The 14245-nt window shown below is 34.1% G+C and overlaps 2 protein-coding genes across 5 annotated transcripts in view; one reads left to right on the plus strand and one right to left on the minus strand.

Moving 5' to 3' along the window:
• Positions 1-14245, plus strand: part of RALGPS2 (Ral GEF with PH domain and SH3 binding motif 2) — a 129889-nt gene that overhangs the window by 57941 nt on the left and 57703 nt on the right. The gene's annotated exons all lie outside the window — the stretch shown is intronic.
• Positions 178-14245, minus strand: part of ANGPTL1 (angiopoietin-like 1) — a 29514-nt gene continuing 15446 nt past the window's right edge. The window contains exons 3-6 of one of the 2 annotated variants that reach the window (XR_826134.1): positions 7944-8137; positions 6536-6806; positions 3711-5203; positions 178-2016 (exon numbers count right to left, since the gene is read on the minus strand). Coding sequence is in view for 1 of the 2 variants with exons in the window: in XM_010850129.1 (XP_010848431.1) it covers positions 5016-5203; positions 6536-6806; positions 7944-8137 (653 nt within the window). In the remaining variant the exon portion in view is untranslated. Of the gene's footprint in view, positions 5204-6535; positions 6807-7943; positions 8138-14245 lie in introns of both variants that reach the window. The other variant, XM_010850129.1, reaches the window with a different exon arrangement.

Genomic DNA, 14245 nt, shown 5'->3' on the forward strand with positions numbered 1-14245 from the left:
CTTTATGTTGGGCTTCTCTGATGTCTCAAGATAGTAAAGAATCTGCCTGCAATGCAGGAGACCAGGGTTTGATCCCCAGGTTGGGAAGATTCCCCGGAGAAAGGAATGCCAACCTGCTCTAGTATTCTTGCCTGGAAAAGTCCATGGATAGAGGAGCCTGGTGGGCTTTTTTTTTTCTTTTCCTTTTGTGAGAATAGAAAAGCTTTCCTTATATCCATCTGTAATAAAGAATATAAATTGTACCCTTTCCATCCCCTATCCTCTGACAAGCACTATTTTGTTTTCATTAATCTCTCTCCCTCAGCAGTGTGTAATAAACCCTTAGTTTTTCTTGGTCCAGGGCTCTATGCTTAGCATCTCAAATAAAAGTGGGCACTTAATATTTAATACTTAACTGGTTGACTTCATTAATTAAATTATCCCTTTCTGGCTCTTCCCATTGTTCCAGCAATTTTATTCGTGTGTCATTTTTTGTATACAACTCCCTACCTTCTCCCAGTGTTCCACTGGCTATCCAGTGTTTGCTTAGCGCTGTTCTTGGTGATAGATGTAGAGCAGGGATCAGAGTGGACTTCGACCTTTCCTTTGTGGAACTTAACATCTCTTTAATACCAAGGACTGTGTTGATGTCATTACCTTGTGAATAACCTTTCCTATCTCCTAAGCTGTGAAAGAGGTGCATAACATTACCAGGCCTTGATAGCAGTACCCTCATCACAGCAATGTTTGAAGCACGCCTAAACTTGCAAGGACCTTCAGATTTTATCTGATCCTCTTTAATGTTTCTGGAGTTTTCAACCTATCTTGATCCCTTAGAAGAATATAGTTCTTTAATTTTATATTAGTTTTAGAAATTTTTGCTAATCTATGTACAAATATTTTCAAAAACAGTAGCTTTTTATTCACATTTCTACAAAGATATTTTGACAAAGTCCAAAGTTTTAATGAGGGTGTTTTCCCTGCCTCTTTGGTAGAATTTTACGTGGTTAAATGTATAAAAGTCTTTGGCACTGATCTCAAAAATGCCTAATGGTCAAAAAATGTCACTGGCTTTTAATATTTTAAGAGTTTTATTCCATTTGCCTTTCTTTGATTTGTAGGTAATACACACCATGGATTACTTTACCTTATTCTTCTCACTAGGATTACATAGTGAATTCTAAAACAGCAATAAAGCATGTTCAGTCATTTTATTCTGAATCCTGAGAATGAGGTCTGAAATGAGCTCTGACCAAATGGCAGCTAGCCCTAGCTTTTTCTTTAGCCAAAATTACATTCCCATTTTCCATTACCTCATTTATATCCTTTTTTACTCTCATTTTTTTATATATATATTTAAAATTCTTCTAACTTTCTTTAATAGTGTATTTTATGAAGTTTACTTTAGACCATTCAGAGACTTGTGATATAAAAGGGCTAGGGATGGGGTTATATTGATTGCTTTCCCATTTTCATCGTTTTGGGGTTTGTTTGTTTTTTTTGAAGAGCCTATATCTTTAAAATATATGTATATTATGTGTAGAAGTTATATAGATCTGCATTTTAATCATAAAGAGAATCAGATTCCCCCAGTTCCAACAGCTTTGCCAGCAGTGTTTCCAACTTGATATTTCAGTAACGTGTTTTGTAAATTTTTTAGCAAACCTTAATAGGAGGATAATAATAAAAATCTTAAGTAACATTTATTTGCAACTTAATCCCATATGCCCAACATTGTACACTTTACATAAATTTTCTAATTTGTTACAACAGTTTATAAGTGATATTATTATTCATGTAAGTGAAAAAACCTGAACAAGGGAGGTTAAATTGACTTGCTCTTAAGATATGCATTATAACCATTTCATTTATAGCTCCAAGAAAGCATTATGGAATTATATTAATATTTTAGAAATCTGTCTTTAGTTTTAATTTTGAGTTCATCTTGAAAACTGAGCTTATTTTTATGGCTTCTTTAAGGAGAGGTCATGCCATCATTACGTAGAATCATTCTTTTCTTACTTATTTTCTCAGACACTAAAAGAATAAAAAAATCATTAGGATATAATCATCTTTAACTTACTATTGATTAATTCAAGTATATAAAAATCATATCACAGTAGTACAGATTTACAGGTAATTTGAAACATTTTCATAGTTGTAGAAGCTTTTACAGTTTTCTTATATGATTACTAGTAGGAGTCCTAACAAATATAATGCCAAAAGAATTAGCACTCCTTGACTCATAGAGTCAAGTGAACATTAAACTGAAAATCTGATCTTTACACTCACACAGGCTTGGAGCCTGAGGATGAGTTTATTAGTTCATATGTACGTAATTTTAGAGATGTCAAGGTTCCTTAATATTGACGATGTCCCATTGAGTGGAGGATAGAGTAAGTCATTTTTCGGATAAGCTTCATTTCATTTATTAAAAATAACTAAACATAAGTAATCCTTCTATAAACCAGCTCCAAGTTTATAGCTCAATCTTACTGAAGGTAAGGCAACCACATCTTATTCCCGAGTAACCTGTAAAGTGGCTAGCTATCAGACCTTGCCTACCATACATGTGACTTAACCTAATCGCTCACAAGATTCTCATTAGGCTGAAATCTCTTAGTATGGCTATTCCTTTTTTTATTTTTTTGGCTGTGCCACACAGCATGTGGGATCATAATTTCCCAACCAGGGACTGAACCCTAGCCCCCTGCATTGGAAGCGTAGAGTCCTAACCACTGGACCACCAGGGGAGTCCTTTTTTTTTTTTTTTTTTTCTTTTTTTTTACTATGGCTGTTCTTAATTTTTCTTATGGCCAATGCTCTTTACTACCTGCCGTTAACAGGTGACATAGCTCTATTAAGTTTGCACATGAAGATCGTGGATCAGTGTAATTTTGTGCTGGAAAATTTGGATATTGTTTCTTTTAGCACGTTGGTTACTCACTCTGTGCAAGACACCACATGATAGGTAATGCAGAAAGTATATAGATGAGCAAGAATAATCTGGTAGTTGAAGTCTACTGAGTCCTTACTAGTATCAAGCATTATTCTAAATGTTTCACCACATGTATTACCTCATTTGATTTTCACAGTAACTACGTGAGCTAAGTACTGTTGTTATCTCCACTTTATAGATATGAAAACTGAGGCAGGAATATATAAATTGACCTCAGGAATATCTAAGTCTAACACATGTACATAGTAGATTTGAGCCACAAAGCCAAGCAGTTCTGCCTTTAGGACCTATGCTTAGCCATCATATAATAATTGCTTCCTACTCCTTGATCTCGAGGAACTCAGTTGCTTAAGTTATTGTTAAGCTTTCCAGGAACTTTAGAGCAGAGCTGTATCACCTCTCTATAAAGGAGGGTATAATGAACCTGTGGGCAAGGCGCTGTGAGCATTCAGCAGTCTTCCAGTTTGTATGTTGACTTTCACATGATTCTCGTGTTAATAATATTCCTCTTCTGTGAAAATTCTCTGAGACTTGTCTTTAATAGGGTTTTGGATGTGTGAGTGAAATGCTGTAGTTCTGCAAATAAATGGAATGCCCTCGTAAAGTTTTATTCAATTAAGATTTGATAAAATGATTAGATGCCTAATTTCTCCCAGAAATTTTCTAGTGGAGTTTTCTGGTTCTAGGGGTGGTGGAGAGGGACTTGAAAACCATTCCAAAATGACCAGATAAAGCAGGGAATAACATTGCTGTCAGCTTGATGTTCTCTTACCTTCTTTCACCAGAAGTTTTGAGATGTGGCAGAGCAGAAACATTGGACTTGATGTTGATGGATTAAAGTTGTGCAGATAATTATCTTCAGTTCTGCCTGGTTGAGCAAAAGTCTCAAGAGATTCCTCTAAAATTTTTAGTTCACAAATGAGTTAAGGGAAGATCTGCTCTAAGCAGAACATATTTTTAGAAGATAATTATTCTAGAAGATTGGTAGTAAAGTTGTTAGTTGCAAAGATGAGCTAAAGACACACACACTGGAATTAGCCATTTGGACTACTGAAACCCCTGTGGATTCCATCCTGAAACTGTTGAATCTCAGTATTGGAAAGATATCTAACAGCTCGTTGAAGATGTTTTAGTCCCACCCATTGGTATGCAGTAATGCTTGTAAAGCTGTCCAAACTTTCTGACTTGACTAGCAGATAAACTTTTTCTAAATAGTTAAGATCAGTAAATTAGGGAGGGAAAAGTATTAATAAATAAGCTTAGAGTTGTAATTCAGTTCTGTAAAACCATTGACTCACCAAATATTCTGCACGTTTGTAATATCGATGTTTTACTGATATAAAAACATAAAGTAGATTTTAGGAAATTTTGGTATTCATACGAAATCATATGAAGGTAACATTGAAAAATTAATTTGTCTATTTCTGTTTCTATAAATTGTCCATTTAAATACTGTAAACATTATTTTTGTTTTTAAAAAATATGTATCTTGTGGATTTCTTCATTCTGAAATTGACATAAAATATATTGTCAAGAATTCAAGTTTAATCATTTCATGTGAAAGGCATAAACTCACTTTGAAATAACTTTTATTCAATGCAAACTGTTGGCAAAACTAGAGTTTTTTCTAATTTCCTGTCTATATTTTTTATAAATAAAATATATGATGTTGCTGAAATCTTAAAATTATTTTTCCATTGGAAGTTACAGCATTCTCATAAAGGCTTTAAATAAATTGTTAAAGATCTTGACATGTATTGAATTTTGATTTAAAATAAAGCTAAAATTTGTTTTACGTTGTGACAAATAATTTACATTTTAGAAAACAAACTTTGGCTGTATTCAGTCAATAATATTTTTAAAATAACTTGGATTATAGATGCAGATAATCTTCTACAGTATATTAAGGGAAGATGAAACTATATTCATAAATCCCCTTTTATAGTTATAGTAAAAATTCACTTAAAAAACTATATCTGTAGAAATGAATTGTGCAAAATAATACACATGTAACATTTACATTTTTAAGAACTGAAAATTAGAGTTCTGTGTCATTTAAATTGGAGACTGCGTCTCTTCAGTCAATAGGCTTGATCAACATCTGAACTGCTCTCAAGGAGTATGAGCCACCTCGGTATTCGGCCCAAAATATCCCATCTTGGTACTTGCTTCTGTAATGGCCTCCTCTGTACCAGACTCCATTGAGATTCGAGTGTGCACAGGCATTGTACCACCATCCTCCTTTATGGAAGTGGGCGCAGTTTCCTTTGAGGAAAAAAAATACAGACATCAGAGTAAAAGTTTCTTCTAAGTGTGGTACTCTGTAAACCATCAAAAACCTACTCTACTTTGAGAACAGTTTGAGTTTTTCTTACTGATTTCAGTTAACCTTTATCTTCACAGTGGTGTTTTTTCATTTATCCTGTTACTGTTGCTTGAGTATCAACTACTTGAAAGATCACTTGAATTGCCTTTTTTATTTTGCTCTTTGCTTATTAGCACATGCTTTTTTTGTTGTTGTTGTGAGTGATTTTCTTTGCTGGGAGGCAGGGTAAATAAAATGCAAGTAGTGTTTGTATGTAAGAGAGAGAAATGGGAGAGATTGGGAGGGAAAAAGATATGGAGTTGCTAAAGAGAGTAAAGTTGGGTAAAATTGATTTTTAAAATAGCAAAAAAATCTATATCTAAAATAGTACTATTAACAAATCAAATGAGTTTCTGTAAATAAGGCATATATTATGGTCAAATCTGTCTTCCTTTTTCCTCTTTTGCCAGAGTGAAATAGAGACCTGTGTGCTGCTTGCCATAGAGCTCAATGTAAAAATAAATCGATTTTCAGGAGATATCGCTTTATCAGAGCCAGAAACCTAGGCTAAAAAGGCAAAAAGTGTGTGAAAATTAAATTAAAAATTACATTATGTGGATGACCTAATTGAGTCTTTCTAAAGAGAATATTTCTCCTCTGAATAAAGCTTTTCTGCAGTTCCTGTACCCCCTGCTGCAGTCATCTTGCTAGTCGTCTTTACCAAAAAGTGCCTTTACCCCATGTACCCAAATGACTCGCTTCCTTCACTCCCTTCAGGGCCTTGTTCAAATGTCACCTTTTTTGTCCAACCCACGGAAAATGGCACCCTCCCTGTTCCTTGTTCAGTTTTACTTTTCCTGAAGCACTTGCCACCACCTGAGAAATCATTTTGTTTACTTCCAGAAAGTAAGTTCCCAAAGGGCAGGAACTTTGTTCACTGCTGTGTTCCTCAGAGCCTACAACAGTGCCTACCACATGGTAGGTGTCCAGTGGGATTTGTTAGCAGTTGTAGGCAGTTGCAAGTTTATTTCCAGATGACTATGTTTTGTTTCCCATCCCACCCCATCAGGTTAGAACAGCAAGACCTTGTTCACAGAGTTCACGCTTTGCGATTGCCTTAGAGAAGAGCTCCTAAAAAGCTGTTCCTTTTAGCAGGTTGTATTCCCTTTGACTGAGTCCAAAACAACTTTTCTGAAAAGACTTCAGTGGCATATACTTTATAACTGGGTTCTATTTAGTGCATAGAAAGTGATGATCCTGCAAAGAAGATGCATCAGTTTTTTCTCACTCACCTGCATACATATCTTTATCTCTGTCCAGAGTGGTGAACTGTTTACCATTATGCCACATCATGGAATCCCCAGCATTCCCCTGGTAAGTCCCCAGACGCAGTCTATAGAATTCACTTTCCGGTTCCAGGCGGAAACTGCTATATTCTGCATAGACTTTTTTGTCACTCCAGTCTTCTAATTCAATCAGTAACTTATAATTATCTTGATTGCTAAGCAAATAGATATTTTCCAGTCCAAGCCAATATTCTCCATCAATGTTTCCAAATCCTTTCTGTTATTAAACAAAGAACATGCATACATGAATGAGTGTAGAGATAGTAAGCATTTTCTAGATGTTTTAAACACCTGATAGCTTAAAGATATTGACCATTTAAGTGTTAATGTAATCTTCCATTTTTGTAGATCACCTGTTCTACTGAAGTCCCACGTAATCACTTTGTTTTGTTTTGCTTTCTCTCAATTTGTCAGCATTTATTTGCACAACTAACTCCAAAGTCTACAAATAAGATAAAAGCAGAATTGAAATTATTCATAGAAACTAAAAATATTAACTAGTACACTACCCAGATCCTCGAAAAGCGTTCCTGATTTCTTTCATACTCATACAAAGAAACAAATTTTTGTTCTAAAGGTATTGTCTCCACCATAGTCAAATAAATAATACATCTAACATTTTTTATGATACTCAGCAAAAATGGTAATATCTGTTTTAGAACAAATTATCTTCTTTAGCTCTATTAAAAATAAAATTAGTAAATGTAAGATGATAAAATAGTAATCTTCAAAGTCCTGTTGGAAAATTGTAGGTTAATGTTTGAAGAAAGTAACAAATTAACTATCCTATTTCCATAAATATTTGCCATCGCAAGTATGCAGCAGAATATGTTTGATAAACCTGATCTTAATGCTAAATGTATTTTCAAAGAGGTTGTGTTCTTTCACTTGTTACTTGTTTAGAAATGTATACAATTTCTCACATGGATATATTAATGTCTCATTATTATAAGCAATAATACAGAGTATAGGACTTCCAAAACATGACCTTTTTTCTAAGATTGTTTACCTCCAATTAAATACACTTGATAATGGGTGCAGATGTGGTCATGAACAAAAAAGCAGTTGTCTTCCTAGAAAATGAAATTAGGATCAATCTTTGCAAAGAATTAAATATATGTGTAAATCATCCAGACTGAAAGGGAACATTTTAAAGTACATCTTTAGTTTCCTTTTTACATTTTAATTTTGACTTGAAACCAAAGATGAGGATTGTCTTTTGGACAAATGCAGATAATGAAAAACATACGAAGAGCAATTTTTTAGCTGTGTATCTTATTTGTTGCATAGAATGACTATTCTTGCAAGAGCTGCTTTGTCTACCTCTCCCCCCAGGGCTGAATCACTGATTTACCTTATAATTTTCCCAGTTTCTGAAGAAGTTGACAGAGCCATCTGTTCTTTTCTGAATAACAGTCCAACCCCCGGGATCCAAACTGTTCTCACACCATAGTTGCATTGGTCCATTGCTGTTTTCAGGTTTGATCATATAAATCCCACTGACTGAATGTCCAGCGTCTTTTGCATGCTGACAATCTTTGTATGGTCCTGTAATTAAAATTTGGTTTGGCTTTGATTGCCAGGAAACTTAATAGGAAAAGAGCCATATTAAAGTAGTTTTTAGTCAAGAGTCTTACCGTTGTATCTTTCTTTACAGATACCATTTGTAATGTATTGTGTACACAAACCTCTAAAAGCTAAAGAAACTAAATTTTTTTTAAAAAAGCATCTCAATAAAAGAATTACCCTCCCCGAGTCCCACTATCTGGAACATTAACTTGATTTTCCACTGTTCTTGCAAGTCTTTGTCCAAATACATCTATTTTTTGTATTGTTATAATTCTGACACTTATAGAAAATTGTATTCTTTTTGTTTCACAAACGTTTCCATGGGACTACAGCCTCCATTCTAGCACTTACAGTAACTGTACGACACAGTCTTTGATGTTGATATATCATGCTTACCTCTGCCACTAGGCACTGAGGTTTCATCTGATTTTTGCTATTATAAGTAACACTATACATAGTGTCTTCTTTTTGACTTCATTTTTTCATACGTATGAAAATCTTGCAGGATTGGTCTGCTAGATCAAAAGTGTGTGAACAGTTTTACAGTTTTTCATGGGGTCCAATTTATAGTTACCAAAATTTGATTTCAGTGGATCACACTAGTCCCTTGAGATACTCAGTGAAAATGGCATACCACGGTCAAGTAAGTTTTAGAACTGCTAAGTATTATATTACCCTTTCAGAAACACAGTATACATTCACATAGGAAAGACTGAGAAGCCCTGAAATAAACCAGTCTCCCAAGCTTATGGAATCTTTTAAATTTTTCCCTCATACAACAGTTCATAAGAATACATTTCAGGAATGTTGGCAACATGCCTTTCTAAAGTGTTGTATCAATTTATATGACTAACAGTAATTTTCTTATTTAATCTACACAGTAACCTTCTGATAGTTTACAGATGTTCTGTAGATGAAACAGTTAACTGACTAGTCTTTAAACCCTAGACTTAAGCCCACTTTTTTCTAATCCCAGAACCCATGCTCTGAACTGTTATGCTACCATTGTTCCCATGTTATCTCACAGTTGTATGAATTCACTCCCTATTTTTTAATCCACTGATAAGTTCTTCATATATTTTAAAATGACAGAACATTTTGTGAAATCGTTTGTAGGGTACCTGACTCTTGAACTTGTGATTTCCATATTTCTGATCTAAAGAAAGATAGCATCTAGTTTACTGAGCATTCTTCAGTTTCACCCTTCTCCAGTGTTTTGATGCTTTGAATTTTTTAATAAGCATGTCAAAATATTAAGTGATTCAGAAATAATAATTACCCTAAAGATCAACCCTAAGTTACCCTAAAGAACAACCAAATGAGTATAGAAATGTCAGTTGTCAAATTTTATATTTTACTAAAAATTTTTAAGTTCTGACATGTAGAATTTTTAGAAATTGTGTGAGAGTTTAGTCAAGTAAAATTCATACAAGAAAATCTGTACTGTAATGATAATAGGATTGTTGAAATTTTGAGGAATGTGTTTTCTGTACGATGCCAAGTATGTACAAGGTCCCTTATGGGGCCTTATTGGGGTAGAATTAATCTCATTAAATAAATAGTTACATAGCTACAACATTAGAAGGGTTTCTTAGAAACTGTAAACTCTTCCCTCCAGATTATCCTTAAGGATGGAGACTGTTTTTGTTTTTCTTCTGACTTCATGTCATCAGTGTTTGAACTATTAAGTTCAAACTTAATAGTTTGTTAAGCAAATGAATCAGAGTTGCTTTCACATTTTGAATACAGGGAAATTGAAAACCACACGCAAAAAGAAGAGATGATCAATTTCTCTAGTCCATATTTTTATTGTGTTTCATTGATATTTCTCTGTTTCGGGTTTTTAAAAATTATAATGACTGTAAGCACTACTGATTGCTACTAAAAATTTATAGAAACTGGAAATACATAATGCTGCCTTTCTTGGGTTATATTTATTTTAAGTATTAAATTTCTTAGTTCTAGAGCTTCAATTAGATTATTTTTTATCATTTTTATTTCTCTTCTGAGATTCCAGTCTTGCATTTATTATGGACATAGTTTCCTTTAAGCTGTAATAACTACTTTAAAAATTCTTATTCCTTCTATTTCTAGTTTGTTGAGAGCTGTTACCATGAATGGATTTAGGATTTTGTCAAGGCGTTTTATTTATCTACTGACATGATGATATGGTTTTTCTTTTTTATTTGTTAATGTGATAAATTCTATTGATTGTATTTTTAGTGTTAAGCCAACCTTTTGTTCCTGGGATAACCTCAACTTGGTCATGTTATATTATCGTTTTTATATATAGCTTGATTTGTTAAATTTTTGTTAAGAATTTATGTTTTTATAGTTGTGAGGATATTGGTTAGATTGTGAAAACTCATAAATGGTTTCTTAAGCTAGGGAGGGCTCTTCTAAAAATAATGTTTTTCCTTTTCACACTAGCTGTAAATTAGATCACGTTCCATTTAAATGCAATGTGAATTATTTTTACCTATCTACCTTCTCAGTTATTGAATTTAAATTACAAAGTATTCATAGCCTTTAACACAGTGCTTAATGAAATAGTCATCATCAGTAACTTAGTTCCCTTTTCTTCTTTGTTGCTGACCTTTACACATAGTAGTAACTTATTTAATAATTTAAGTAGCTTGTGTAATAAATATGTTTGTTGTATTAAAAGATTTAATGTGGCTATTCAGAGTTGAATGTACACTCATTTCTATTATAGAAAAATAATGTATTCCTGAAAAACCTCATGTTCTGCAAAATCATGCACTAAAAATAACAGTTAATGTTAGCTCTTAGCATACTTTGTGTTCATCTGCAGTTATTTGTGGCACAGAACATTACTATGCTTGGATAAAATCCCATGTGAACCAATTTGACCACTTTGTTTCACTGATGTTATTCACCATTGTTTTTTTAACCAGTCATGTATGAGCTACTTCACGTTACAGAAGCATGCAAGTCAAGTCAGAGAAGGGTAGAGAAGTTTAAATGAAGTATGATTTCCAGATCCAGTCTTAGATTATTTTGTGCAATGCATGGTAACGTGTTTTATTTATTTACTTGTGGGTGAGAGCTCTAGTTTTTATATCCAGTTTAACTGTGTATCTAGCTTAACTCACTTCAGTGCTCAAATATTTGTTGAATTAAACGATTCCTGGCAGCCACAGTGGTTTCCTTGGTTCTGTCTTTTCTGCATCTGCAATAGGCTGGAGACTGTGTTAGGCTCCAGGGATAGAGAAACAGCCACAGAGTCCAGGGGGAAGTGGGGAAAGAAGACTCCACTATATCCTGATGAGTCCTCCGATCGGCCGCAGGGCGCACAGGAAACCTGGCTGAGAACTAGCTAACCCAGACTTGTGGGGAAACCATGGTGTTGGCTCCATCTGCCGAGGCATGGAGAGAAGAGAGCTTGATGAACCAGGAGAGTTAGAAGTTCAGCATGAGATGTCTGTGGTGGAGGGTGGCTCTTAGAGCTCTTGAGGTCTGCTGCAGGGTTGAAATAGATGTCTTCAGTCTGAGAATGCAGTTGTCATAGTTGTTTACAAAATTAACCAGATTTTTTCTAAGTTGTCACTTTCAGAACAGTCAAGAATATCTGAGGAACACTGCTTTTAAAACTTGTATCAGTATTATAGTTAATGCACACATGAAGTGTTTTTGTTGCAGTACATACAAATCTCATTTCGTAAGTGTGCTTCTTCTGTGAATGTCATCTTTGTAAATGTTTGCTCTGTACTCATTTGAGTATAATTTTGACAGTTTACATTTTATATTCTACTATATATATTCACAAGTTGGACTTGCATTAGATTATTGGAATTGCTGTAAAACATTTATAAGCATCGTTTGGAGTCTTGACAGAATTTTTGTAGAATGCCATTTGTCTCTCTTCTGCTATTTAATAGGCCCTCAGATATTTAAGCAAATTGGGGAGTTCCTGGGTTTTCTAGATCCAGCTTTGATTTGATAAGATTTCAGTTTATGCAAATTTAAAATTATCTTCAAAACCCACTTTTTTGTAGTGAGCTTCATGTTTGCAGTTTGGATGCCTGTTATACTTGGTTGATATAAAGGCTTAGGAAAATGTGGTAGAAATTCTTTTCTGAGACATGTGGATAAAATTAGCAGTATTTGCAGCTATTTTTTTCCTCCTCAGTAAAGCTAATAAGTATCAGAATTTAGTGTTTGTTTGTATTTATTTTTATAAATAAACCATTAACCTGTCTTAGCCCAGTGTATACTGTTGATCTTGGCAGAGATATTTTCTCATTATTACTTGCATATCTTATTTATTTTCTGCTATGCGATTAGATTATAGATCATTCTTATATTAAATGTTTTACTGCTTTCTCTTTACCATAAAAAGTGCTTCCCAGGCATTCTTAAATGACTAGTAAAGAAGTACCAGCTTTATTTTTGAGAGGCCAGTTTCCCAGTTTAACTTGCTGGTTTGTGTAGTATCAGAAATTAATTTATCTATGATATGATTCAGGAATTTGTTATTAGTCGTTTACAGGTATAGACTAGGAGTACCTTTCTTCCAAAATAGGAATTTTATTACAACCTTTTGCTTACAACCTCTTAAAATTTTTTATTGGAGTATATATAGCTGATTTAGTGTTGTGTTAGTTTCAGGTATACAGCAAAGTGAATCAGTTATTCATATACATATGTCCGTTCTTTTTTTTTTTTAGATTAGTTTCCCATATAGGTCATTACAGAGTACTGAGTAGAGTTCCCTGAGCCATACAGTAGATTCTTATTATTATCTATTTTATATATAGTAGTGTGTGTCTGTCAATCCCAGTCTCCCAATTTACCCCTCTCCCCCACTTTTCCCTCCTGCTAACCATAAGTTCGTTTTCTACATCAGTGACTTGCACTGAGTAATCTTGAAATAGTTGTTTTCTATGATGCAATTGGATTCTTCTCAAAGCGTGAAAATGGAATTCTGTACATTGAATCTGAAGTCTCTTTCTTCCTCAGTTTATTTGGTGATTAAAATTTGTATAAGACTAACAAAGTCCAGTTAATAGGTCTGATTCATCATAGAAAAATACCAAAAAAAAAAAAAAGAAAGAAAAATACTGACCAGTCATGCCACATATTTCACAACATGTATTTTTTTATGAAGAACCCATGTTTTGAACAGAACAGTGTGTTGAAAAAGACAAGAAGATTTCATACTTTGAATAGCACCTTTACTGGAAGCCATCTTTATTTAACATACCTGTCCTCTTTCTATAAAGAAACTGTTTAATTACTTGAGAGGTAAATCCTTTTCTTTTTGTTGTTGAATTTCTCATTAATTTCCTTACTTTGTCCCAGTACCGTGTTTTTTGTGATAGAAGAAGTAGGACGAAAGGGATAACCAACTTAGAACTTTCAGATAACTGGTCAGCAAGTAAAATCTTTCGACGAGTAAATTTTTTAATTGGGTTGAGTTAAGTATAAGATAAATATATTTAGCATTTCTGGAATGGGCAATTTGAGGCAAATGCCTTCTAAAGTGATAATAGATTCTTTCTTGTAAAAATATGAATTACTTTGTTTATTAATCTATAAGCTTAAAATGCAGTTAGCAACCTGAGCTCTTATATTGAAGTTACTTAAGAATATACATGGCATCCGGTCCCATCACTTCATGGGAAATAGATGGGGAAACAGTGTCAGACTTTATTTTTTTGGGCTCCAAAATCACTGCAGATGGTGACTGCATCCATGAAATTAAAAGACACTTACTTCTTGTAAGGAAAGTTATGACCAACCTAGATAGCATATTCAAAAGCAGAGACATAACTTTGCCAACAAAGGTCTGTCTAGTCAAGGCTATGGTTTTTCCTGTGGTCATGTATGGATGTGAGAGTTGGACTGTGAAGAAGGCTGAGCGCCGAAGAATTGATGCTTTTGAACTGTGGTGTTGGAGAAGACCCTTGAGAGTCCCTTGGACTGCAAGGAGATCCAACCAGTCCATTCCAAAGGAGATCAGTCCTGGGATTTCTTTGGAAGGAATGATGCTAAAGCTGAAACTCCAGTACTTTGGCCACCTCATGCAAAGAGTTGACTCATTGGAAAAGATTCTGATGCTGG

This window comes from Bison bison, unplaced genomic scaffold, assembly GCF_000754665.1.
Source record: "Bison bison bison isolate TAMUID 2011002044 unplaced genomic scaffold, Bison_UMD1.0 scf7180017864289, whole genome shotgun sequence".
Classification (NCBI taxonomy): Eukaryota; Metazoa; Chordata; class Mammalia; order Artiodactyla; family Bovidae; genus Bison; species Bison bison.